We start from the raw sequence: 26,011 nt of genomic DNA on the forward strand, positions 1-26,011 counted from the left end.
GTATAGATATATATATATATATATTTTTTTTTTTTTGTTCTTTATTTCGCCTTATACAATTTCTTGTATTAGGAATTTGTTAGTTTTCGCATACCCCTTGGGGTCAGAGTGCAGGGTCAGCCATTGTACAGCGCCCCTGGAGCAATTGAAGGTTAAGGGCCTTGCTCAAGAGCCCAGCAGAATAGGATCTCTTTTGGCAGTGACGGGGATTCGAACCGGCAACCTTCGGGATACCAGCACAGATCCTTAGCCTCACAGCCACCACTCCGCCCTTATAAATACACACACACACATATTTTATATATATATATATATATATATATATATATACATATACATATATATATATATTCACGGCATTCGAGAGGGAGTGCAGTGGAGTGTGTACACCTGATGAGCCCAGAATGAGGGCGAAACACGTGTCGTGTACTCTTTGCATTTATTTGACAGTAAACTATTTTCAAACCATATATATATATATATATATATACACATACATATATATATATATATATACACACACATACATACACACACACACACATTTACATTTAGATTTTATTACATTTATACACATATAATACAACTATTTAGCTTGAATTTGAAACCCTCTTTTCAGTATTGATACAGGGGTCATACTATACAGTCACAATGAAGGAGAAGCTAAGAACGTGTATAGTGTGCTCAGCCTACCCGTCTGTCATTGTCTCCTTCCTGATCTATGGACGCAGACTTTGAGGTAGTGATCTGAAGCAAGAGATCACAGACTGAAGCACTCAAAATGAGTTTCCAGAGCAGAGTCATTTGTTTTATTTTACATAGTAAGAGGCCTGGCAAACAGGGAGGACTCAAGAGCACATCTTCAGTGTCTGTAGAGAGAGGTGCCAGGTGTGGCGGTTTAGGCATCCAGCAAGGATGGACTCTGGCCCAAGAAGTGCTAATCTTTGGGCACACTGGAAAGAAACCCATGGACAGATCACAGATATGTTAGAAGGGTTATATTCTCTTCCAACCTGGCAAAGGCAGCCATGAAGTTCATTTAATATTCAATATGTCACTGTGGTCTGTATATTCACTAAGCTTTGTACACACATAATTTGCTTATAAAGTACTATTCTTTCATGTACCATATACTGTATACTTTATTTCCATTTATTTTTATGTTAAACTGAATTCCTTTTCTTTTTATACATTCTTGCACTTTGTTTTCCTTATTAAGCAATATAAATTTTATGTTCTGTTCAACCCTTTGACATTTGAAAGATGGCCCTCCATAATCCCCCCTCCTACCAAACTTGTTCATAAACGTGACCAATAACAGTCAAAATAATGAAAGCACCTCTTCCCGCTGCTGCAGTCACCTTTATCTTCCAGCAGGGTCTGATTGTGGATTGTGCAGAATGAATCTTTAATACAAGCTAGGCATATATTACTTGGGTCATGCTTGATTTTTACTGTTGTTGTGGTTATTTTGTCATCATTGTAGTTTTGCGGCAGCGCTGTATGTGAAATGACCTTTCTATAGTGCATTTCCCAGCATTAAAAATGGTCCATCTGTGCAGTTATTACACTCTGTCTGACACACCTGGAAACATGGAATATCTCTAGAGGCCTGATTTATAAAGGTTATGCAACCTCAAACACAGGTTTAAAATATGCAGACACAACTTCCATTGCAAACACCAGGATTTATTTAAAAAAAAAAAACTAAACAAAACCTGACCTATCTGTACATAAAATTTTGAAGAAACTGGGAAAAGACAACACCCTTGATCTCTTTTAAGAGGGCCAAAGCTGTGTATTTACATTCAAGAACTTTTTTTTTGTCAGTTTATATTGGCTACCTGTTGTCACATCTCAGGGAACTAGACGACAAGTCAACAGTACCACAGCCAAGCTTCCTTATGCTAGCTGTGGTGGAAGCCATTAGCCAGCCACTGAGGCACTACATCTAGTTTTCGTACAGTGTGAGTGTACATACAAAAAAAAAAAAAAAAGGTTTTTGCCAACATAATTAGGCAATTTGCAGCAGTGCCAGTTCTAATAGCATAATCAGGACACTTAACTGTACTCATATTACAATAAGAGCACCCAGTGAGAATGAAGCTGCCTTTGTTAACTATAAGTACAGTACTTACATTCCATTAATGAGTTATACAAGATGCGACTGGCAAACATGGTGTCTCAATGCCCTGGGTCAACCTGCGATTCATTTAATTTGTTCATAGATATGATGGTTCTGTACATGGTGGCGGGCTTATTAATAAGGTAACTAGCTGAACCCAGACTGTTTTATACTGTATGTCCTATTCTATTCACTGTAACAGCAACCACATCATTACTTGTGCCAGGTGATAGTGACTAAACGCTCAGTCGATGGTACCTTAGACGGTCTTGGAGAGGCACTATAATGCTGTGCATGATCTTGCACTCTCTGGAGTGGAGCTCGCCAGAATGCAGTAAGTGGGGCCTCGATGTGTCAGGAGGGAGCTGCTCAACCAGCCAAAGAAATTTTGCAACACCATGACTGCATATGTAACTGGTTGATTAACATACTCGATATATCTATGATTCAGGACGGCATTCAAGGGTTGCTCACATACGCATATTTACCAGGTGATTGTGATTTATAAATGGTAAATTGCACAGAAATGTGTATATGCCAGGTTTTATAAATCATATTTTTTTGGTGTAAGTAATTTCCTGTTTTTTGCCATGCACACATTTTTTTTCTTAAATCCCCACAAAGTTTTATAAATGAAGCCTTAGGTTACTTTAGTCTGTTGCTAATAAAGAGAGAAGCCTGGGAAAACAAATGAGTCAATAAATATTACATACTGGTAACACACTTACATAATACAAAAAAACAAAATCGATTAATCCCTAATAAAAGTCAATTATAATTGGAAAATAAAACAAGAAACTTCAGCAAACCTTTGATTTATGCACAGAAATTTCTTAATTCTAATTTAAACTACTTGATACCATTCTTTACAATAAAATGTTTTACTAGAAGCAAGTTAATGCTAATGAAACGCAACCATAAACAACATCTAACAAATTGCTTCTTTTGGGGCATGTAACTAATAGTCATAGCAAAAGAAACCAGTATGAATCACTGAAAGTAACAAAATCTTAAAATGAATAGAAATCTTTGCAATAAAGAAAAAAATGATCAAGACTGAGTTTGACTCTTGTTTATTAAAAGAACCAATTCAAAACACAATGTCTAAGTAAAATGACAGCAAGAATTACTGTTACCTTTGGTTATAGAGTATATTTATCATAAAAGAGAGTCCAGGTAAGAAAAGAAGGTACTACATATTTCAAAGATAATATTTAAACTGAAAAAAATCAACAAAGACACGGAAAACAATGTATGAATTACTGTGGGAAAAGGTCCTAAGAAACAATTCTACAGATTTAATGATAAGAGTAAAGTCTGCTAATGCACAATTCATGATCTTGTTCAAAGTGAAATGCTGTAAATGAAGAAAAGTCAAATAATTAATTAAAAAATTGCTAGGAAATTTCACTTGGAAGAACAACAAAGAATCAAAAGATTTTACACATGGCAAATAAATGCCTCTACTACCAGCTGGACTGAAACCTAGCAGCGAGCAACAGGGGCATAGACTTGAATGAGCGGAAAGAAGGAAGTGCTTACAGATTCCAGAGACTGCTGGTATAAATAAGATTCTATTAAATGAAGTATTCGAAGAGGGAACCCTGATAACTTTTAAAATATGGATGTATTTTGGAACAACTTAACCACAAGCTACCTTGTGATTTTTCATTTTCAATATGCACAAAAATCTAACTGCAGTTGGGTATGGGATCCATCATGGCTCCATCTTGAGACCAATCGAGTTGAACTTTCTTGTTGCAATTTAAAGATTCATACACACTATCTTTTATTTATGCATCAACATCACATAGATATATTCATTTAAAAATTCACATTATTCATTTTTGAAATTAATTAACTGCTTTGTTTAAGTGAAACACTGGGTGAATGCATGTTTGAAAAATGCATTTTTCTCTTCATTGGGAACTAATGAGGCAAATAAGATGGCAATACTGACAATTATCAAATGGGCTTGCACTTAGAAGTTCTGCAGTTTTTTAACCTATCTCTCTATTATAAAAAAAAAAAAAATCTTGGAAGGCTTGGAAGGAGACGATATGTGATTTTCTCGGAGACACTTTAACGTCCTGTGAGACAAGGCAGAAAGACAAAAGGACAGCTGCTGTACAGGCTTTTAAAAGAACGACACGCAGCGCGACAGCAGTAGCTGCAAGACAGTAGCCCATCTGACCGCATCTCCATAGCATCTGTTCAACCCTCCCCCCCTTCACAACGCAAGCGGCAAAGATGCAAAGTGGTTGGCACGTAGCACACCTTGGGGGGAGGGGATGGGCGAGCGAAGCGAGCAGGGGGCAAAGCCCCCTAGTACAATACAGATAATACTTTGTCATTTGTGTCAAGCAGAATTGATTTTCAAAATTCTTTATTTCATGTTATTCATTTTATGTCAAGACACACCAAAGTGGAAACACAACCCACAACTGTACTTTTTAACCCACTGTATTAGCTTTCAAATCCATGTTTTCCTAAATTAGTTATCCCCATTCCTTTCCTGAATGTATTAATTTACAAAACATTGAGGTGTGTTCATTATAAAGTATGTGCTTTATTAAAACAATCCATATTACTAACCGAGAATGCTAAACCGGATGATGGACGCAGGCACATCCGGCAATGGGCCGTAGCTGCAAAAAGACGTACTGCGCAGGCGCAAAAAGAGTCCGCGAGAGTCGGCTGAGGAGCCGAGAAAGGCGGATGAGGGGCCGCGAGAGGCGGACAAGACCACAGAAAAAAGGAGTGAGCACAGGAAAAATGGAGAAATGAGGAAACGCAGGCAAAGCACGAAACACATTGCACACGAGACTAGACCCAAAAAAAAAAAAAAAAAAAAAAAAAAAAAGAGGCTCCCGCACAACAGCAAGGCACCCCCCCCCCCACAGGCACCGGACGGGACACACACCAAGAGGGGGATTCAACAAGCCCATGGAACACAAAAAAAAGAACACAAAACCACCCCACAGACCCTACAAGCAAGGGACGGGACACACACAAACAGGGGGATTCAACAAGACACAGGAACACAAAAAGAAAGAAGACGCTCGCGCGACAACAATCCTCAACCCCCCCCCCCTAGCCCCCCCCCCCCCCACACACACACACACACACATCCATAAGAAGTGACACCCAAAGCCACATATTCTTAAGTGAACATCAACACCTTCACACTAGACAGCATAGGTGTCAGCATTGGTGGATCTCCTTACAATACTATCTATCTAAAGCACTATTAACCGTTCAACTGCAGAAAAGGAAACATATTAACAGTGACTGCGATCCTCCTTATTACTTATCCATATTTCGCATGCTGAGAAAGAAACAACTCATGAATACACGGTCACGGGTACAAAACGAAAAGGAAAGGATAACAGGAACAAACACACGAACACGAAAGAAACAACAAAATAGACGGCTATGCAGCATAGGTGGATCTCATTACAATAAGGCACTATTAACCGTTCAACCGCAGAAAAGGCTCCATATTAACAGTGAGTGCAATACTCCTTATTACTTATCCATATTTCTAAAAGAAAAAATGACTCGACTCCAAAAACGCAAAGCTCAACTAAAGCTTCTAACTAACGATGTACCTAAAAGTAAAAACTTTATGAACTGCATTAGATCCTACAATACTTCATTTAATATGCACAAATCTACATCCTAGATCCACATGACGCAGACTATCAATCAAAGTGCTGCATCGCAACAGGCACGGATTCAAAACGAAACACCTCCCGTCTCAGACATACGTTAATGGCAGCGAAGGCTACAACGGGCTTCTCACACAGCACAGGCAAATCGATTACAGCTCCAAAACAACACGTCCCAAATACTACACATGCAACAACGCGCCTCTCAAACGGCACAAGCAAAACATACACCAGGAAAATTCATTAGGATTAATGAATGTCATTTGCAATCATTGTCATTCAGTTCACTTCCCTGAAGAAACAACTGGCAATACAAGTTATACATTTACACGTTGTTGTCGAAAGGGTCAAATTAGACTGCCTTCTTTACATTCATATACTGAATATCTACAGAAGCTTATAACTGACGATGTACCTGAAAGTGAAATCTTTATCAACTACATTAGATCCTACAAATCGGAATCCACTATGAACATTAACGGTGGCACTGCACGTGACATCCGTCTTGAAAAAATGTTGTTTATTGATGAATGTTCAATGGCATGAACAAACGTTTATGAATAATAATATTCGATTTGGAGGAAAGGTACTTTTATGAGGAGGAGATTTTAGACAGTGATTAGCTATTCTTCCAGATGCCATGCACTCAGCTATTGTTCAGTGCACCTTAAAATACGCAGACAATTGGCATTGCTTTCAAAAGATACAGTTAGTAAAAAAGATACGATGTCCAGAACCAGATCATAACAATTGCTTATTACAACTAAGAGATGGTACACTCACCAATACAGATGGACTTCAGCCACATATTATTACAATTCCTCAAGCCTTTATCTGCGACGACTTAGTTACAGAGAGATTTGGAACAGCAATCTCATTAGACCAAATGCCCCTTTTAACACAACGCACTATATTATGTCCAAAAAATATTAATGTGGAAAACATAAATACCCAAGTCATTCCATTACTTCCTGGAAAGACACAACTCTTTCTAAGCTCTGACAAACTTGACTCTGATCACAACAATAACCATCTTAAATGACCTTACAAGTTCTAAGCAGGAATTACCTTTTACACTTAAAACGGCATGTACAAAGAAATTTTCAAATAAACCTTTACACTGTGCCACACACTTTATTGTTTGCTTTCTATTTCCATCATCTACACCGTCACACTATTCTATATCTCATTCATACATCACGCTCTTTGTCATTCCCAACACCAGGGGTTGGCGAGCGAAGCGAGCAGGGGGCGGAGCCCCCTAGTAAATAAATAAGCAACAAAATATGTTGTTTTTTTTTTTTTTTTTGGGTCTAGTCTCGTGTGCAATGTGTTTCGTGCTTTGCCTGCGTTTCCTCATTTCTCCATTTTTCCTGTGCTCACTCCTTTTTTCTGTGGTCTTGTCCGCCTCTCGCGGCCCCTCATCCGCCTTTCTCGGCTCCTCAGCCGACTCTCGCGGACTCTTTTTGCGCCTGCGCAGTACGTCTTTTTGCAGCTACGGCCCATTGCCGGATGTGCCTGCGTCCATCATCCGGTTTAGCATTCTCGGTTAGTAATATGGATCCATCCATCCATCCATTTTCCAACCCGCTGAATCCAAACACAGGGTCACGGGGGTCCGCTGGAGCCAATCCCAGCCAACACAGGGCACAAGGCAGGGAACCCATCCTGGGCAGGGTGCCAACCCACCGCAGGACACACACAAACACACCCACACACCAAGCACACACTAGGGCCAATTTAGAATCACCAATCCACCTAACCTGCATGTCTTTGGACTGTGGGAGGAAACCAGAGCGCCCGGAGGAAACCCACGCAGACACGGGGAGAACATGCAAACTCCACGCAGGGAAGACCCGGGAAGCGAACCCAGGTCTCCTAACTGCGAGGCAGCAGCGCTACCACTGCGCCACCGTGCCGCCCCTTATTTATTTATGCATTTAGTTATTTCACATAATTATTTGAACGACACTGCAACATAAAAGAAGCCCTAAATGAAAACTGTCACTTGTCAAAGTTGAAAAAGTGGGCTCTGTGTGTTTGTGTTTTTTGATGGTGAATCATCTGCAGTGTGTGTGGGCGGCACGGTGGCGCAGTGGTAGCGCTGCTGCCTTGCAGTTAGGAGACCCGTGTTCGCTTCCCGGGTCCACCCTGCGTGGAGTTTGCATGTTCTCCCCGTGTCTGCATGGGTTTCCTCCGGGCGCTCTGGTTTCCTCCCACAGTCCAAAGACATGCAGGTTAGGTGGATTGGCGAATTGGCCCTAGTGTGTGTTTGTGTGTTTCCTGCGGTGGGTTGGCACCCTGCCCGGGATTGTTTCCTGCCTTGTGCCCTGTGTTGGCTGGGATTGGCTCCAGCAGACCCCCGTGACCCTGTGTTCGGATTCAGCGGGTTAGGAAATGGATGGATGGATGGATCATCTGCATTGTAAACATCTGCACCTTGCTTCACTTTTGAAGCTCATGCACATACTCAAAGCCCGTACTCTCAATTGTGACGACTGAAAGTGACAGTTACCATTTCACTGAAGTAAAGGAATATTAAATACATAAATAAGCAGCAAAAATATATTTCGTGTCACATTGAATTATTTACATTCGAATTTCTTGTTGTTGTTATTTATCTATTGTCACATTTCACAATACTTTTATCTTTTGCGTATATATTTATGTCAACATGTGACGGCGTCAAAAAGGATATGCAAGTGAACTATGGCAGATGGAAAGAAAGGGTCGAGTCTTTCTTTAACTTACGACACGTATCCTAGACCTGTTTACCATGATAACACGCGTTTCGTTGAATAAATAGAACTAGTTTTTGTTCGTTACTTTAACAATAGATTTACAAGACTAACTTTTCAAGAATTCATCATGAAAAAAGCTCAAAACATAAGTCTACTAACTATAGACTTTCACAACACTACAGTGAATAGTACCTTCTACAGGTGACTCATGAAAAACGGACCCCGAATTCCCAAGCAGTGGTTCCCTGGCTCCGTCTGAGTCTTCTCGTTTAGGAATACGGCTACACATCGTAAAGGTGGAACCCCAGGTCCAGTCATATCAAGTTCATAAATATCAAGTACCAGACTACCATCTTTCCACCACGCCGATCCGAGCTTCCTAGTTGTCAGTGGAAGTAGGCGGGACAACGATGTCATGTGACGAAATAGAATCCGGCACCTAGCGCCTGCTCACTCATTTTGACTTTGCATTACGATAGGGAAAATGTTTAATAGTAAATGTTGGCGATTAAGTTTAATATGACGGTGGAGTGCCGACTGAAGACGGAGATCCTATAATACTGCGCTGCCCAGCTTCAAATGTATGTAATGGCATTACATGAACAGCTGTATATTTTGGAAACAAAAACGCTTTATGTAGTTCTTTTGATTAAAGGATTTTCGGTAGTAACTCCGAAATTTTATATAGTCTTAATATAAGTATACTCGCCTCGGAAACACTACTATAGACAGGCGAGAATCAAAATTTCCCACTCTTAAACAACATTTCCTCCGCTGCCAAGATTGTCTGGCTGCAGTTACTGACACGTTGCTGCAAATGACAGCACATTGATTGCCGTACGCATGCGCGTTCTTGTTAGGGGTGTCGTGCAACAGGTTAAAAACTTCATTTCCCAAGGGCCTCTGGTGAAGATTGGTCATACGACTATTTACGTGCAATAGAAATTTCGATCTGTTTTTGTAGATGTAGATTTTAAGAAAATATGCGTTGCACAGCTATTGAGGCTTTTTCAGAGCACTCATTTCAGATGTCAGGATCACTCAATTGAGGGCAAACACTTTTAGGAACATAAGGGAATTTTAAATTCGTATACAGTAATCTGTTCCGCGTTGTCAATTGTCATGGGACGCCAGTGCATCGCAGATCACATGACGTCCTCTCTTTTCTGGACGTGTCCTCATTTTGAAGTTTAAAACATTATGCCGAGCTTTAGAAACTTCTTAAAATCGCTCATTAAATTGTGTAAACTAACATAGGTCAAGATTTTTTTTTCGCTTTCTGTTTGAACTTGCACGCAGCCTAAATTTGCTCTTTGTGTACTGCGTAGAAGGCGTTGCTTGGAAACGCGGATGGCTAATCGCTCGATTGACTGCTAGGGGGACGGGCAAATTCGAGTTATGTTTAAACAGCACATAAGTACAGAACACCCCCCAAAATAGTAACTTTACAGACGAGTTAAAATGTAAATACTCGTGTTCGCGACTTGATAGATAGATAGATACTTTATTAACCCCCAAGGGGAAATTCACATACTGTACTCCAGCAGCAGCATACTGGTAAAACAAAATTAATTAAAGAACGATAAAAACACAGGGCAAGTTTAAAAAAAAAATTCAAGGTGGAGAGTGCGAGGCAGGCATAATAGACATTAATCTTGTATAGTGTTAACGTTTACCCCCCCGGGTGGAATTGAAGAGTCGCATAGTGTGGGGGAGGAACGATCTCCTCAGTTTGTCAGTGGAGCAGGACAGTGACAGCAGTCTGTCGCTGACGCTGCTCCTCTATCAGGAGATGATACTGTTCAGTGGATGCAGTGGATTCTCCATGATTGACAGGAGCCTGCTCAGCGCCCGTTGCTCTGCCACAGATGTCAAACTGTCCAGCTCCGTGCCTACAATAGAGCCTGCCTTCCTCACCAGTTTGTCCAGGCGTGAGGCGTCCCTCTTCTTTATACTGCCTCCCCAGCACACCACCACGTAGAAGAGGGCGCTCGCCACAACCGTCTGATAGAACATCTACAGCATCTTATTGCAAATGTTGAAGGACACCAGCCTTCTAAGGAAGTATAGTTGGCTCTGTCCTCTCTTGCACAGAGTACCAGTATTGGCAGTCCAGTCCAATTTATCATCCAGCTGCACTCCCAGGTATTTATAGGTCTGCACTCTCTGTACACAGTCACCTCTGATGATCACGGGGTCTATGAGGGGCCTGGGCCTCCTAAAATCCACCAGTAGCTCTTTGGTTTTGCTGGTGTACAGTTGTAGGTGGTTTGAGTCGCACCATTTAACAAAGTCCTTGATTAGGTTCCTATACTCCTGCTCCTGCCCACTCCTGATGCAGCCCACGATAGCAGTGTCGTCAGCAAACGTTTGCCTGTGGCAGGACTCCGGGTTGTATTGGAAGTCCAATGTATATAGCTGAACAGGACCGGAGAAAGTACAGTCCCCTGCGGCGCTCCTGTGCTGCTGACCACAATGTCAGACCTGTAGTTTCTGAGACGCACATACTGAGGTCTGTCTGTAAGATAGTTCACGATCCATGCTACCAGGTATGAATCTGCTCCCATCTCTGCCAGCTTGTCCCTGAGGAGCAGAGGTTGGATAGTGTTGAAGGCACTAGAGAAGTCCAGAAACATAATTCTTACAGCACCACTGCCTCTGTCCAAGTGGGAGAGGGATCAGTGCAGCATGTAGATAATGGCATCCTCCGCTCCCAACTTCTGGTATGTGGCCTCAGGTGGTGAAGGAGCAGCCACTCCATGGTCTTCATCACATGCGGCATCAGAGCGACAGGCCGGAAGTCATTCAGCTCACCAGGACGTGATGCCTTTGGGATTAGGATGAAACGACTGGGAATGCCGAATGTCTGCAGAGCTAGCAGTAGCAAATACAGACGTTGACAACCTAGAAGCTAAAAATAGCTTTTATTTATTGAGACCAGGTAAAACAGAGGATGCTGAGACTGCTGTTGAGTCATTTGTTTGGTCATTTCACACGGTCAAGTTATTATTATGCTAGATGCAGATCAACGAAAGCCCTAGTGGTTAAAAAGGGATTGTGTGTATTTTTACAGCCATGGTAAGTAACAGTGCTTGACTTGTTCCACTATGATTCATAATGTTTGAAAGTATCATTTTTTTCTAACAATGAGGACTTAAAAAAGAAAAATTTGTATGGCTATATCTTTTTTTGCCATTATGAAAAAGAAATAGCAACCCTGCCACTGCTTAAAATGTTCACTAAGAAGATCAATAGCAAAAAAAAAAATTGTTTAAATTGATTAGCAAAATGAATTGCTGTGAAGTCATGCTCCAAATGTTGATGATCACCCCATCCTTATTTTTGAAAACCAACTTATGTAACCCTATACATGCACGTATACCCTCCCCTGCTCACATTCAGCTCCTTTCGAGTCTCCAAATAAGCCAGCATGTGCCCATTTTGGGGTGTGGATGGAAAATGCACCTAGGCACAAAAGGAGAGCATCGAAATAAACTCAAGAGTTCTTGGCTTGGCAATTTTACGTGGAGCCATACCAGAATGTTCCTATATGTGTGCTAACTTCTCTAATGTAAACATTAACTTGCCTAACTAAAAGTATCTGTCCATCTTTTGCTAATGACTAATGAGAATTACAAGTTCAGACAATGGAATGCTGGTGCCAGGTCAGTCTCATTTGGCATCAGATCACTGTGATATCCTCCGTCAAACTACTGTCATATAGACTTAAATGCTAAGTCAAGTTAGAGCCTTGTAATCATGTTCTAGTCAGAAAAATACATTGGTTATGAAATGCCTACGTTGAAACAGCAACAGAACTGACTGTCTTTGAGGTGAGGCTGCACATAATATGGAAAGAACCAGCAGACTACACACACAGCATGACTCGAACTGCACATTTGGGGTAGCAGCACTTAAAACAGTGTGGCCAGTCATTTCTAGTCAGAACATGGCCAGTAAACAATTTAATAAATGGTTTTCTACATACATACCTGTTCTTTCTGCAGCAGTCTTCTGAGATTCTTTGAAACAGGAGCATCATACTGCTGGCTGGTTTTCTGCAATGAAGAAGGAACACACACTTTAGCTTCATTTTTGACCTTTTCAAGTTTAGAGCGTCCCCAACGACAGGTGAAAATTAAGACGCAGTGTAATGTCTTGTGAACAAAGCATTTGTGATATTGATCTCCTTTCTCTTTTTTGAAATGATTGTGGCTGGATTTAAGTGGGCAAATGGTTCTGGACATTTTATACATTATTGTTGGCATGTACTGCAGGGCCACAACTGTGAAAAGCTCGAACCACAAGTTCAAACACACAATTAAAAAAAAAAAAACAAAAAACGAGAAGATCCTCATTTCAATATGGAAAATGACTTACAAGCCTCATTTCTAAACCGGTAAGTTCCAGTTGCACATGTGCATACACATCCACAAGTACAAAGGACACTGAAGGGCCAATTGGTCCACTTCTTCAGCTGAAAGCAAGCTTGCAGCACCGAACATGAAGACAGTTTCACATACTGCATGAAGTATTTTTTTCTAAGATAAGTAATCAGATCGGGGTGGACTGGCCATTAGGGCATTTGGGCAATGCCCGGTGGGCCGCGGACTCTGGTCTGGTTATGGGCCGGTTTGACATTAAAATTAATTTTCTAAACTACGAAGCTACTAAACATTATCTGTCCAGTACTGTGATTTCTATAGTCCTATATAATATACCGTATTATGTCATCAAGTTGTTTTAGTTGTCAGTACACAACGTTGCAGCAAAAAATTTGGTCAAAACTTCCTTTTTCCGATTTCTGTTTCAACACCGCTACATTTCAGTTAGCATATACATTATTGCAATTTATTTTATCTCATATCTAGTATTTAAATTCTTCGATACTAATGATTAGTTTAGATTATGTATTATGCATTTTATTGTTCTCTGGTCGTCAGCGTGAGCGATAATTAGTGTTTTTCAGCTGCGATTATTCATCCATCCATCCATTTTCCAACCCGCTGAATCCGAACACAGGGTCACGGGGGTCTGCTGGAGCCAATCCCAGCCAACACAGGGCACAAGGCAGGAACCAATCCTGGGCAGGGTGCCAACCCACCGCAGGACACACACAAACACACCCACACACCAAGCACACACTAGGGCCAATTTAGAATCGCCAATCCACCTAACCAGCATGTCTTTGGACTGTGGGAGGAAACCAGAGCGTCCGGAGGAAACCCACGCAGACATGGGGAGAACATGCAGACTCCACACAGGGAGGACCCAGGAAGCGAACCCGGGTCTCCTAACTGCGAGGCAGCAGCGCTACCACTGCGCCACCCGCTGCGATTATTAATATGATGAAATAAAGTTATAAAGCACAGGATAGGAATTTTTCATATTAGGAGGAACATTTATAGTTTATTGTTAAGTTAATGGAACATTTCAATCATGTGAGGTTTTCATTATAACCTCGGTTATAATTTATTCCATTGTAAATGAGCAGCTACTAGCCTACTAGGGTACTGGCACTTGGACATGACATTGACATTTGACATGTACTCTAATAACGTGTAAGCCGTGTTACTAAATTTTTATTTTTCATTACATTATATTTCTAAGTATGTCATCAAATTTTAAGTTGTGTCTAAACAACAGAGTACAGATTAAGTTTGGCAACAGTTTAGATAGAGTTCATATCATAGGCTCATAGCAAGTAGCGAGTGTACTCATCACAAATTTTAAGAAAATTCCAATGAATAATGGGCTGGGTGGGTTGACCTCGTCACCTCACTCGTTGAAGGATTCCCGGGCCCGTTTTGAGACCCAGTCCACTCCTGAATCAGATTAAGCATATTACAGAAAAATGGAAAAATTCTTAGGAAGCCAAAGTTGAGGGTTGTTATAAACATTTTAATAGTAAGTTACTGAAAATTACTGAGAAAAGCTTATTACTTATTTTTATTACTTATTTTGCACAACATCTGATGGGTCTGGGCCCCATTGGCTTTTAGCAGTGAAATGTGTGTACATGTAGTTTTGTTTTGCAGAACCTCAACTTTTTTTGTGCCACAACAATTAGGCAATTCAATGCTTTCACCTGATGTACTAATTAAGTTTATTTTTATTTATTTATCGATTAATTGATTGGTTGGATGCATTATCTGTACTGCAAGTCCTTGTTTTTTTATGTTTCTACTGTTGTATGCATTAAAATTCCCCCATTATTAATGGGATTAATAATGTTTATCTAATCTAATATAACCAAAGAAAATAAAAATACAAAAACAGGATTGTATAACAATAAGCATGTACCAGCGTTAATGCCAGATGGAACATGAATTATAAAAATATTATAGTACATAATGGGAAATGAAGGCATTATGTTTGGCACTGCTCCTTTACATCGCCACAGACCTGACTTGCTACTGTGGAGTTTGTATATTTTCTTTGTGTGTGTTGTTCTTGGGGTGCACTGATTTTCCTCCCATATCCTTATGACACTTCCAAGTTTTATGTTTATTGGTAATACTAGATTTGGTTACTAGTGTATTTGTATGTGTGTGTGTGTGACTTGTATGTGTGAGTGAGACTTTAAAGGGACTGGTTGGTTGGTTTCCTGCAATGCTGATGGTGGAGGCTTTAGCTCTCTGTGACTTTGAACTGGAGAAAATGAATGGATAAATGATATATCCTTTGTTTTTAAAGTTTATAACAATATAACATATATAATATTACATATTATAACACAATTCATCCCAGCCAGGTGCAGTCACATATCACTCTTAGACTCAAATGTAACACTTGATCAGAAGAGAATGGAGCTGGAAAGTGAAACAGTTAAATCAATGAGTGTCACTCCACTGCTCAATCTCACAGACCCACTTTTAAATCTATAACACTTTCCACACTTACATTCCTCCTCTGCAGTGAAGGACTACCCCATTTCTTACAACGATTTTAACTAAAACTGGAAAAATCATTTTCCTCCTAACATTATGGTTCACCAACACTCCCTTCATTTGTTGCTGTCTGTTTTAGCAATGAGCAATGCCAATTCACAAATGCATTCAGTCACATTCAGACAGGGATGGGAGCAACTAGTATATTCGGTATTTTCTGTTTGTTGAATACTTTGTGTATTTCTTTTGATCTTTCCTTTCTTATGTGTCATATTCAGTAAAACAATCATTTTGATAAAGATTTAGATGGCAATCTAGCATAAAACAGCAGGATTGTGCAATTGTTGTCTTCACAAAACCTTGACTTTATAGTGTTGTAGTTAATGGATAATTAAAATGTCACTGTGATATGCACTTAAGGATTGCTTCACAGACCGTATGCTATGTACACAGTATACAAACACACACACACACATTTAGTGATGGCCCATTAGCCTTCCCTCCCTTTCACTTTGTATATATAGAGTACAGTACTCAAAGTATACCTCTGTGTATATATATATATATATATATATATATATATATATATATATATATATATATATATATATATATATTCGATATATATAGCCATCCATCCATCCATTATCCAACCTGCTATATCCTATCTACAGGGTCACGGGGGTCTGCTGGAGCCAAACCAAGCCAACACAGGGCGCAAGGCAGGGCGCCAGCCCACCGCATATATATACATATATATATATATATATATATATATATATATATATATATATATGTATATATATATATATATATATATATATATGTATATATATATTGTCACACACATGTATTTAAAAGGCAGTCAAAAAGCCTAAAGGTGAGTGAAACATCGCGAGACAAGGGTTTGTCACATGGTACTTACCTAAATCTCTCGTACTTCTCAGCAGGAAAACCGAGGAGAAATAAGAAGCCTACTTCCAGGTTCCAAAATGGCCATGGGACATCACTTCTGGTGCCAGACATGATGTCACTTCCGGCAACCCCTGATGACATCACTTCCGGTTTTCCGTTAGATGACGTTGCTTCCGTCTCACAGTATCGACGTCACCTCCTGCCAACCATTTCCTGTTTTTCATTTTTGTTAATGTATAAAAACGCCATTTTGCCATTGTAAATCATCAACTGCTATATACATTTTGATTCTGATCAACAAAACGTTTTCTTTTGTGGTTTTTTTCTTGTCCGTTGGACAATATACAGGGACGGTCCCCAAAATGTCTTTTTGTGATGCTTCTTTTTATTTTTAAAGAAGAAACTCTCACAATATACTGTATATATATCTTTATATATAATACGCTACCGTGGCTGTCCGTTTGTCTGTCCAGGATTTTAAATCACCTGTAGCTCGCAAACCGCTTAACCTATTGACCTGAAATTTGGTACACATATGTACGTGAGCTCTACTGTCTGCTTTTGGGGTGACGATTGACCTCCAAGGTTATTCCTGTCTTTATTTTTATTCTATCTTATTTTAGAATCAACTCTCGGCAGCGGCCAGCAGGGCACATGTGTACGGGTGCCATTTTCATCTCTACCATGTTCGCCGTCACTTCCCCTACCTCTTCGTATCTTAAATCATTCTTGAGGCAGATTGAAGACTTAAGTGCCAGCTTAAGTGAAAAATTAAGGAAAACGTACTAAGCAATTGCAACACAAATACTGACTTAATCACAACAAAAGGAAGTTGATTGAGTGACACAGAGTGTCAGAGAAACTCGAAAGCTCAAGTTCACAAAGTCGCACAGTTGTCAGATATCAAAGTCACCATGGAAAGGCGAGTCGTAGCCCACCGTCTGAGTGTCATATGAAAGCTTATTAGGGTACAGAGAAAGGAAAAAAAAATAGGGACACAGTGAGAAAAAAGCTTGAAATGTCAACTTTAATCTCGAAATTCCTGCTTTAATCACTGTGGGGAACAGCCCGGACGCAGACAAGTAGACATGATTTCAGCACCACAACACGTTTATTTACACAATTTTTACAAATGAAACACACACACAACACAGTGTCGCAGCACCAATCACCCCAAAGTCCAGGCCTCACAATGCCTCTTCTCTCTTTCTCTGGTCCACCTCCATTCCTCTCCTCCGAGCTCCGTCCTCTTCCACCCGACTCCAGCCATCGAATGGAGGGAGGCAGCCCCTTTTATACACATCCAGCTGTGCACCCGGAAGCACTCCAGGTGTCCCTGGTCTTCTTCCCCCCAGCACTTCCAGGTGTGGCAGAAGTGCTGAGGACCAGGGCTCCATAGGCATTGGGGTGCCCCCTGGCGGTGAACACGGGCCCCTATAGGGTTGAGCTTCAAAGCTCTGTTCCCGTGGTCCCCAAAGCCAGCAGGGCGGTCGCCCCTACGTGGTCTGGGGGAGGTGTAAGCCCTCCGCCGGTCCTCCTGGACGTCCCGGCTGGGTACCACCCCCAGCCTCCTGTGACATCACGTAGTTTATTTTGTCATTAAAGTAGAACATCATAAACTTCATCTTAAAATCTTTAATTTACTAGTTTCTCAAATACCATCGAAACTAAAGTAGCACGTTAAATGCTTTGTATTGTATTTGATCTTCTATGTGTTCTATGTGTGTGAATCACTACATGCTTCTTAAACGGGCTTTCTCTTCTTCCGACAGGACACAGAATCTATTACATTCATGATATTGCAGCTATCTGAATAATTTAAATACTGCGATGTATACTTGATATCATTTCAGAGTCCGGATATTCTCTCAAGTGTATGCCACATTGAAAAGATAGATTGCAATTCAGATTGTGGATCGTGATATGATTTTTTGCAAAGAGCGCCCACCCCTAATTTGACTTGTAGAAAGGCGCTATATAGGCGCCTGACCCGGCACAGAACGACACAGAGGCACGTATAAAATCAATGGACTTTTTATTTTCTTCTCCCGTGGGCGCACGTCTTCCCTGTGACCCACAGGTAATACACAGTCCCACAAAACACAAGTCCACAACAACAACAGCACTCTTTTCTCTCCCACCACTCCTCCACAAGCTTTGTCCTCCTCCTCCCGACTCTGGCTCTCTTGAGTGGTGGCTGGCCTTTTTTATACCCCACCCGGAAGTATTCCAGGTGCTTAATCACCTGGGCCTAATTGCATTTCCGGGTGGGGCTGAGGAATTGACCAGCCGGACTGCAAAGTCCATGCAGCTCCCTCTGGCAGCCATCCAGGCCCCCAACCAGGCTGTGGAGGACTCCATGTCCCATGGAGCCATGCGCCAGGTTGGGGAATCATCGTCTGCCAGGGAGGCTGCCACCAAGTGTCCTGGGGGAGGTATTGAGCTGCCCCTGGTGGCTCCCCCAGAACAGATGCAGCAGGGGCGTCCCTGCCGGGCATGGGACCCGGCTGTCCTTTACAGACTAATCAAGTTTTCACATTTATGTAGGATTCATTAACCCTTTGGCGAGCTACTTCGAAAGGGGTAGCTCGCGAGCGACGTGTTGGAGACCCCTGCTCTGAACTGACTTGATGTAAGTGTGGATGTGCACATAAATGTACCCAGTGGTTCAATGGCACCTTGTCCACTTATATTTCTTGGCATGTCACTTAGGCCTTTATCTTTTGTGCCACTGAAATGGAATGGACAAATTATGTTTAGAATTTAAAGTCAGGCTGGGGTTAATTTAGGCCAAGTGTTAGACTTAAATTTGGCTTTAGGCTTTGTAATTAAGGGATACATTTGGCTTAATGGGCTGAGTTTAGGTTTAGGCCTTGCTATTAGCTTTGGCTAGATAATTGGTGCAGTGATTAATACTGCCTCTTTTTGGACACAGAAACCTGAGTGCAGATTCTGTGCAGTCTTCAGTATGGAGTCTGAACATTTTCCTTGTATTTGTGTGTTGTTTTCTTTGGGTGCTCTGGTTTTCTGCCCATAGATGTATGTGTTAGCTTGTCTGGTGTCTCCAAAATGGAACTGTGTGAATGTGAGTGGGCCCTACAATGAACTAGTACCCTGACCAGGGTTGGATTCAATAGATTCCAGAGCAGCGCAGCCCTGAACTGACTTAAATAGGGTTGTGAATGCATGTACTGCGTGTTTAGGTGTTAGTTTAGATTTAGGCTTATGGGTTAGAGTTACATTTAAGCTAGGGTTTAGGTTTAGACATTATGGGTTAGATTCAGCATTAGGTATTAGACTTGATTTGTGGTGCTAGTTTTAAATGTACTTGTAATTAATTTGTTTGTGTGAGAGCCCTATTTTCAAGAAAGAGTCTACTTTAATTTTTTAATAGACTCTCTTGAAAACCTGAGAAACAATAATCTTCAATCCTGTTCTGTTGAGCTGGATGGTTTCCTATAAGTTTACTTTCATTTCTTATATTTTATCACTTTATCCTTCATTTATGTCATTTGTACCATTGACTGCCTTTAGTTCCTTTTTAGTTTTCATCCACTTTGTCCTTTTTGTTTTGGTTTAGAATTTAGATTAAGGGTTCAGGGGTAGTAATTTGGATTAGGGTTAGCTGAACCAAAACATCACATCTGTGTATTTAGTAAATTATTGCCCATTCCATATAGTAAATTGGTTGGTAGCGGCCAGGGGGGCATGCCCCTCAATGGATGTACTGTATTACTTAACTAAATCTCCAATAACAGATTGTCTTTTTCCTAAAAAGCTAGGTCACCTTGCAAATAACAGAGAGCATCAAGCATTAAGGAAATAAAAGGGCACACGGGAGTGCCAAAGCATAAAGTATCACCAGTGGCAAGAAGGAGAGATCTAATTCAGAGTTCCATTTTGCAGAGTTTGGGACGGCCAATTTTATATCTGCCAGACCAGTAGGGGTGGGACTTGTGGTGACGGTGGGGTGTGGTCAGTCGGTTTCCTGTGGCCTCTTCTCAGAACTGCAGAGGAAAGAAGCAAGGCAGTAAGCAACAGAGCCCCCTCTTGTCCTGGGGTGCTACCACATACCTGAACAGAGCCGGCAAGGTGGTCCTCAGACGCTCATGTGTAACAATATTAATATTCTATGAATAAGGTAATTTAACATCACCTACCCTTAAAACAGAGGAACATTCTGTACTGCATAAATTATGAAATACTGTTTCAAATTCCGCTTAAGAGTGGTCACTTCAACTTGTATATTCTATATTCAGTATTGTGCTCTTTTACATATCAAATAGCTACTCCTCAAGCAGATATCTAAATGAACACAAAGAATGCATATGTATTCACCTGCCTGCATCATGAATGTGCTTCTGGTCCAAACTGCGGTGTGGTGGTCTAAGCAAACTACACTTCACACCCACCACCATTACAAAATATGTAATAAACAAAAATGTCTTTTTGCTGAAGTAGATAGATAGATAGATAGATAGATAGATAGATAGATAGATAGATAGATAGATAGATAGATAGATAGATAGATAGATAGATAGATAGATAGATAGATAGATAGATAGATAGATAGATAGATAGATAGATAGATACTTTATTAATCCCAATGGGAAATTCACATTCTCCAGCAGCAGCATACTGATACAATAAATAATATTAAATTAAAGAGTGATAATAATGCAGGTGAAAAACAGACAATAACTTTGTATAATGTTAAATGTTAATGTTTACCCCCCCGGGTGGAATTGAAGAGTCGCATAGTTTGGGGGAGGAACGATCTCCTCAATCTGTCAGTGGAGCAGGACAGTGACAGCAGTCTGTCGCTGAAGCTGCTCTTCTGTCTGGAGATGACACTGTTTAGTGGATGCAGTGGATTCTCCATAATTAATAGGAGCCTGCTGAGCGCCCTTCGCTCTGCCACAGATAAAATCAAAAATTAAAAGTGCTTTAACTTTCCATCATTCCATCCATTTTCTAAATTCACATAACCAGAGCAGGAACGCAGAGAAGCTGGAGCCTAACTCAGCAAGAATCTGGCTAAAGTTTTCTGTAATTTCATTAACATTAACGAAACTTGTGCCATTTTTCATAATTTCAAAGTTTTACATGAGTTTTTGTAAGTATGATTTAGGTTATATTGTACCTTTATATTTTGAACAATTTAGGTGTGACTTGGGTTATAATGTAAATATATACCCGTGTGGTTTAGACTTTAAAAAATGCAATTTTTTTATGGTTCCTCTGCCTAGGAAGCCTCAATGTCAAACTCTGCTCATGGTGGACAACTAAATTACACATGTGAATGAAGTGAGTCTTTACCATTTGATGTTTTTGCCAATGAATCTATATCTAGGTTGAAATCTGTATGACCTACATTGAGATAACTGATCATTAACATCTGTGCAGTGCAAGCATACTTAAGCTGATTAAGATTTCAGCAGCAGTAGAAGAGAATTATGGAGTATTCAAAATGGTATTAATTTTCAAATAGTGAGTAAAGACACTGTGGCACCTTGAAGGCAAACCCTGTATATTATAAATACGCAAAAGGTGTTAAAAAAAAAGTGTTGTCTGGGAAAATTGAGTCTTTCTGGAAATCAGTTGGACTGCCCAAGATGGAAGCTCTTCCTGTTGTGGTGGTTTCTGGGAGGAGGAGGTAGGTCCAGTTAGTCTGACTCCAGAAGTGGCATCATGGGTGGAAATAAGTCCGTCTGTCTTTCTGTACAGGGAAAGGGAAAAGAGATGTTTTTTTACAGAGTGCCCCCTCAAGTCTTGGAGGAGAATCACAATCACATTAGCCCTTAAACTGTTCACCAAGCACATGCGTGTGACAACTGTCATGTGGTCTGTAATGGCTTAGGTGGTTTGGAGATGTCAAGGTACATACCAAGGGGGTGGAAATTAAGGGTCATTAATCACATTTGAGGTACCATAAGCCTCCCTTTTGACAAAACAAGTCTCTTCTACTATGGACTTGTGTTTTAACATGTTTGCTGCTGTAGGTTTATAGGGTTGATATTGTTATATACTGTGTATATACTGATTGTATTTTCTAAATTTTAAGACCTGCTAAGGACCAGGGGCCTCATGTATAAACGGTGCATACGGATAAAAATGTTGTGTACTCCCGTTTCCATGCTCACATCACGATGTATAAAACCTAAACTTGGCGTAAAGCCACGCACATTTTCACGCCAGCTCAAACCTTGGCATACGCAAGTTCTCCGCTTGGTTTTGCAAACTGGCGGCACCCAGTGTCAAAGCAGTGCGGTTCCAGTACAGTTCCAGTGTGGTTTCCCTTTCTTTTTTAGATCTACATCCCTTTTGCGGCTTTATCATATACACTGCAATTAACTGCATATTGTTTATTAGTTTAAGGCATCTGATTGTAATTAACCTGTAACAATATAATGGTCCACGGAATAACCAAACTATTTCAAATACCATAGCTGCTTTAGCGTTGTTACTCTCACTGCACCTTCTTATTCTTCTTTCAGCTGCTCCCGTTAGGGGTTGCCACAGCGGATCATCTTTTTCCATATTACTCTCACTGCACCACTCGGAGTATTTATATCACTGTATCTGAGTGTGGAATCATAGCTCTACAGCAGCTGATCGGAAAGAGAATTATCGGTATACAGCATCAAGCACACGCTGCTTCAGCCATTCTGTCTATTTGAACTGCTCCCATACGGCAAACGCTTCAGAGCCTTTCCTGTACTGATCTCGCGGTTCAGAAACAGTTTCATCCCAAGAACTATAAATGCGATCAATCAGTCCATCAAGTACTCCTTGTAGAACTGTTTGTACTTATAATTATAATTGCCTCACTGTAAACTTGTGATACAGTTATAATATTGCACAACCTGAGCCTCTTTAGTGCGTATTTACATATGATGACAATATCATTCTAAGATGAAATGCCGCAAAATATGCTTATTACATTATACAGATAAAATGTTAACATCATTTAAATAATCTGTATTGTTAATAATTAAACATGTGAGGACACAGTGTTGCAGCGCAAGCAGCTGGTGCCCCGTTCAGGGATTGCTCCTACCTCATGCTGTATTCTTGCTGGGGCTGGTGCGACACTGGAAGGATAGATGGATAGAATAATTAAACATGTACTACGAAGATATTTCAGTGTTCCTTAAAAGTTTTGAAGAATCCGCGTTCTAAGCTTACAGATGGCTTAACATCTATTACAGAGCTGATTGTGTGGCGATTGGGTACTTGGAGAAAGAAAGGAAAGAAAGTACAGGAATTGGGGGTTAGTACGTATGAAAGAGACAGTACTGCTGCAATAAATTATTTCATTGAAGGCCGCGCACGGCGCAGCAAGCATCTTGCGGGAGGCAGGAACAATCTGAGCACGGGGCGCCAGCTCGTCACTATCACTGTGCCACCGTGTTCCCATGTTTAATACATGCTTTAATTGATATGATATGAATACTGAAATGATATCAAGTATACATCTCAGTATTTAAATTATTCAGAAAGCTGTAATATCATGAATGTATTGGATTCTGTGTCTATTCAGAGGAAGAGAAAGCCCTTTTAAGAACCACGTATTGATTCACACACATAGAGCACATAGAAGAACACATACAAAACAAAGCATTTAACATGCTAATTTAGTTACGATGGTATTTGAGAAACTAGTAAACGATTTTAAGATGAAGTTTATGATGTTATACTTTAATGACAAAATAAACTATGTGATTAAAGTGGAAATTTTGAGATTAAAGTTGACATTTCAAGCTTTTTCCCCACTTTATCTGTTTTTTAAGATTGCATAGACTTAAACCCGTTGCACGGCTGCACTTGGGGTCCTAATTGGGATCCTGAGGTACTTCATCGTGTGGTGGATGTGGCAACGCGCTCTATCAGTGCACGCTCCCCACCACCACCATAGACTTACATTTACTCATTTGGCTAACACCTTTTATCCAAGGCAACTTACATTTATGACACAACTGGTTACATTCCTTTTGGTTTTCCGCCTAATCTTATTTGTTTTTCTTTTCTTGTACCTTTCTCTTTGACATCTTATAAAGGCAGGTCATGTGACTTGCTTGTGGTCACACAGTGTCAGTTGCGGGATTTGAACACACAAGTCCAAAAGTCCAAAGTCTTAACCATTACACCATACTGTCTGTAGAGAGTTATTTGTTTTTTCTTTGTTACTTATTCTTTATTCTTATTGCCTAATCTTATTTGTTTTTCTTTTCTTGTAACTTTATCTTTCACATCTTGTAAAGCACTTTGAGCTACACTGTTTGCAGTGCAGGATTTACGTATATGCTACACAAGCTATAGCTTAGGGCCCCCGCCTTCTTGGGGGCCCCCAAAACAAATTGTCCGAGTGACCAATTGTCATATATACTTAAATATACTACAGCATTATTTGTCCCAATCAGGCCCGGCCTTAGGCATAGGCGAAGTAGGCGACCGCCTAGGGCCCCAGCGTCCAGGGGGCCCCGGATCGACTCCTTGGTCTAATTTTCACGCATTTCACAGAGCTTCCAGGGGGGCTCCGCCCCCCTCAGGGGGCCCCTGGACCCCCCTTTCGCCTAGGGCCCCATAATACCTAAGACCGGGCCTGACTGTTTGTATGAAAATGTGCAATAGAAATAAATGTTGCTGTTATCCCAATTAAATCAGCCCTGGGTTTACAATCATTTGCTTCTGATCCCATGCTGCCTCTGGCCGAAGGTTATATGTCAAAACCCTGTCTTGGAGAGAAAAGTACTTGTGTGCCAAATATCAAGTCTATAGATAGATTTAGAAACAAAGCTGTTTATAAAGAACAAAGTAAACTGAAACTGTGTTTTAAATATATTGAGATATAATGGATTAACGATTGTATAATTTAAAAAGTACCTAAATTAGAAAAAGGCTTCCTTGCCTCGAGTGCAATTTACGTCCTGCACTCCCGTGGGTCTCCTCACGAGAGCTCCGCCTACTGGAGTTTCTCTTCTGATTTGACAAGTAGCAGTCGCTGCGGGACGAGGTGCAGAGCTCAGATGGGCGGGCACATACGCGGGTGTTGCTTCTCCATTCATTTCGCCTCTCTCGCTCCTCCTGTAAGCGGCGCTGTAGGTTCGTTCCTGACGCCCCTTAACTTTTTCTTCCAATAAAGTTTTGTTTGCGCGTGTGCCCAGCTTGCAGTGCGAAGATGGCGGAGAGCTCCGAGAGGATTCCGCCTCCACTGCCGGATTTGGAGGACCTGGACGGGGACTCTGGGGACGGTGATGAGATTGACGACTTACAGGGAGAAGATATCTTCATCGGAAATGTGAGGAGCATGGGTGCACGCGGGGGTGTTAAAGGGTGCTCTCTAAAGGGAGGCAGTGATGCGGGTTTTCCGTGGTGAAAGGGCCTGACGGGCGGACAGGCAGGTTTTGCTTAAATCCTAAACTCGCCTCGGTGTTCGCAGTCGAGGAGAAGATTGAATTGCACGCTCGAATATGGCCGGGTTTGTGCGAGGATATTCCAGTGGTACGTTTTCAGTGTCTGTCCCTAAAGTCATTGGAAACGAACGTCTGTGGTTGATTTCAAGTAGCCCTCGCCGGGTGCCCGCGGAAGTAAGAAAGTCACTTCGCATAATACAGTTTCTAAAGACCCCTAATGACTCGTGCTTAATAGATTGTTGATTATAAGCCC

At 40.9% G+C, this 26,011-nt stretch overlaps 3 protein-coding genes across 5 annotated transcripts in view; 1 reads left to right on the forward strand and 2 right to left on the reverse strand.

The window, feature by feature from the left end:
* Positions 1-8,921, reverse strand: part of sv2 (synaptic vesicle glycoprotein 2) — a 93,909-nt gene extending 84,988 nt beyond the window's left edge. For both annotated transcript variants that reach the window (XM_051920798.1, XM_051920797.1), the window contains exon 1: positions 8,730-8,921. In XM_051920798.1, the coding sequence (XP_051776758.1) occupies positions 8,730-8,826 (97 nt within the window). In that variant the 5' untranslated portion in view covers positions 8,827-8,921. The remainder of the gene's footprint in view (positions 1-8,729) is intronic.
* Positions 1-26,011, reverse strand: part of ubl7a (ubiquitin-like 7a (bone marrow stromal cell-derived)) — a 1,205,533-nt gene that overhangs the window by 896,867 nt on the left and 282,655 nt on the right. The gene's annotated exons all lie outside the window — the stretch shown is intronic.
* Positions 25,419-26,011, forward strand: part of snx1a (sorting nexin 1a) — a 75,095-nt gene continuing 74,502 nt past the window's right edge. The window contains exon 1 of one of the 2 annotated variants that reach the window (XM_051920800.1): positions 25,419-25,656. In XM_051920800.1, coding sequence (XP_051776760.1) covers positions 25,524-25,656 — 133 coding nt within the window. In that variant the 5' untranslated portion in view covers positions 25,419-25,523. The remainder of the gene's footprint in view (positions 25,657-26,011) is intronic. The other variant, XM_051920799.1, reaches the window with a different exon arrangement.

This window comes from Erpetoichthys calabaricus, chromosome 17 (assembly GCF_900747795.2).
Source record: "Erpetoichthys calabaricus chromosome 17, fErpCal1.3, whole genome shotgun sequence".
Classification (NCBI taxonomy): domain Eukaryota; kingdom Metazoa; phylum Chordata; class Cladistia; order Polypteriformes; family Polypteridae; genus Erpetoichthys; species Erpetoichthys calabaricus.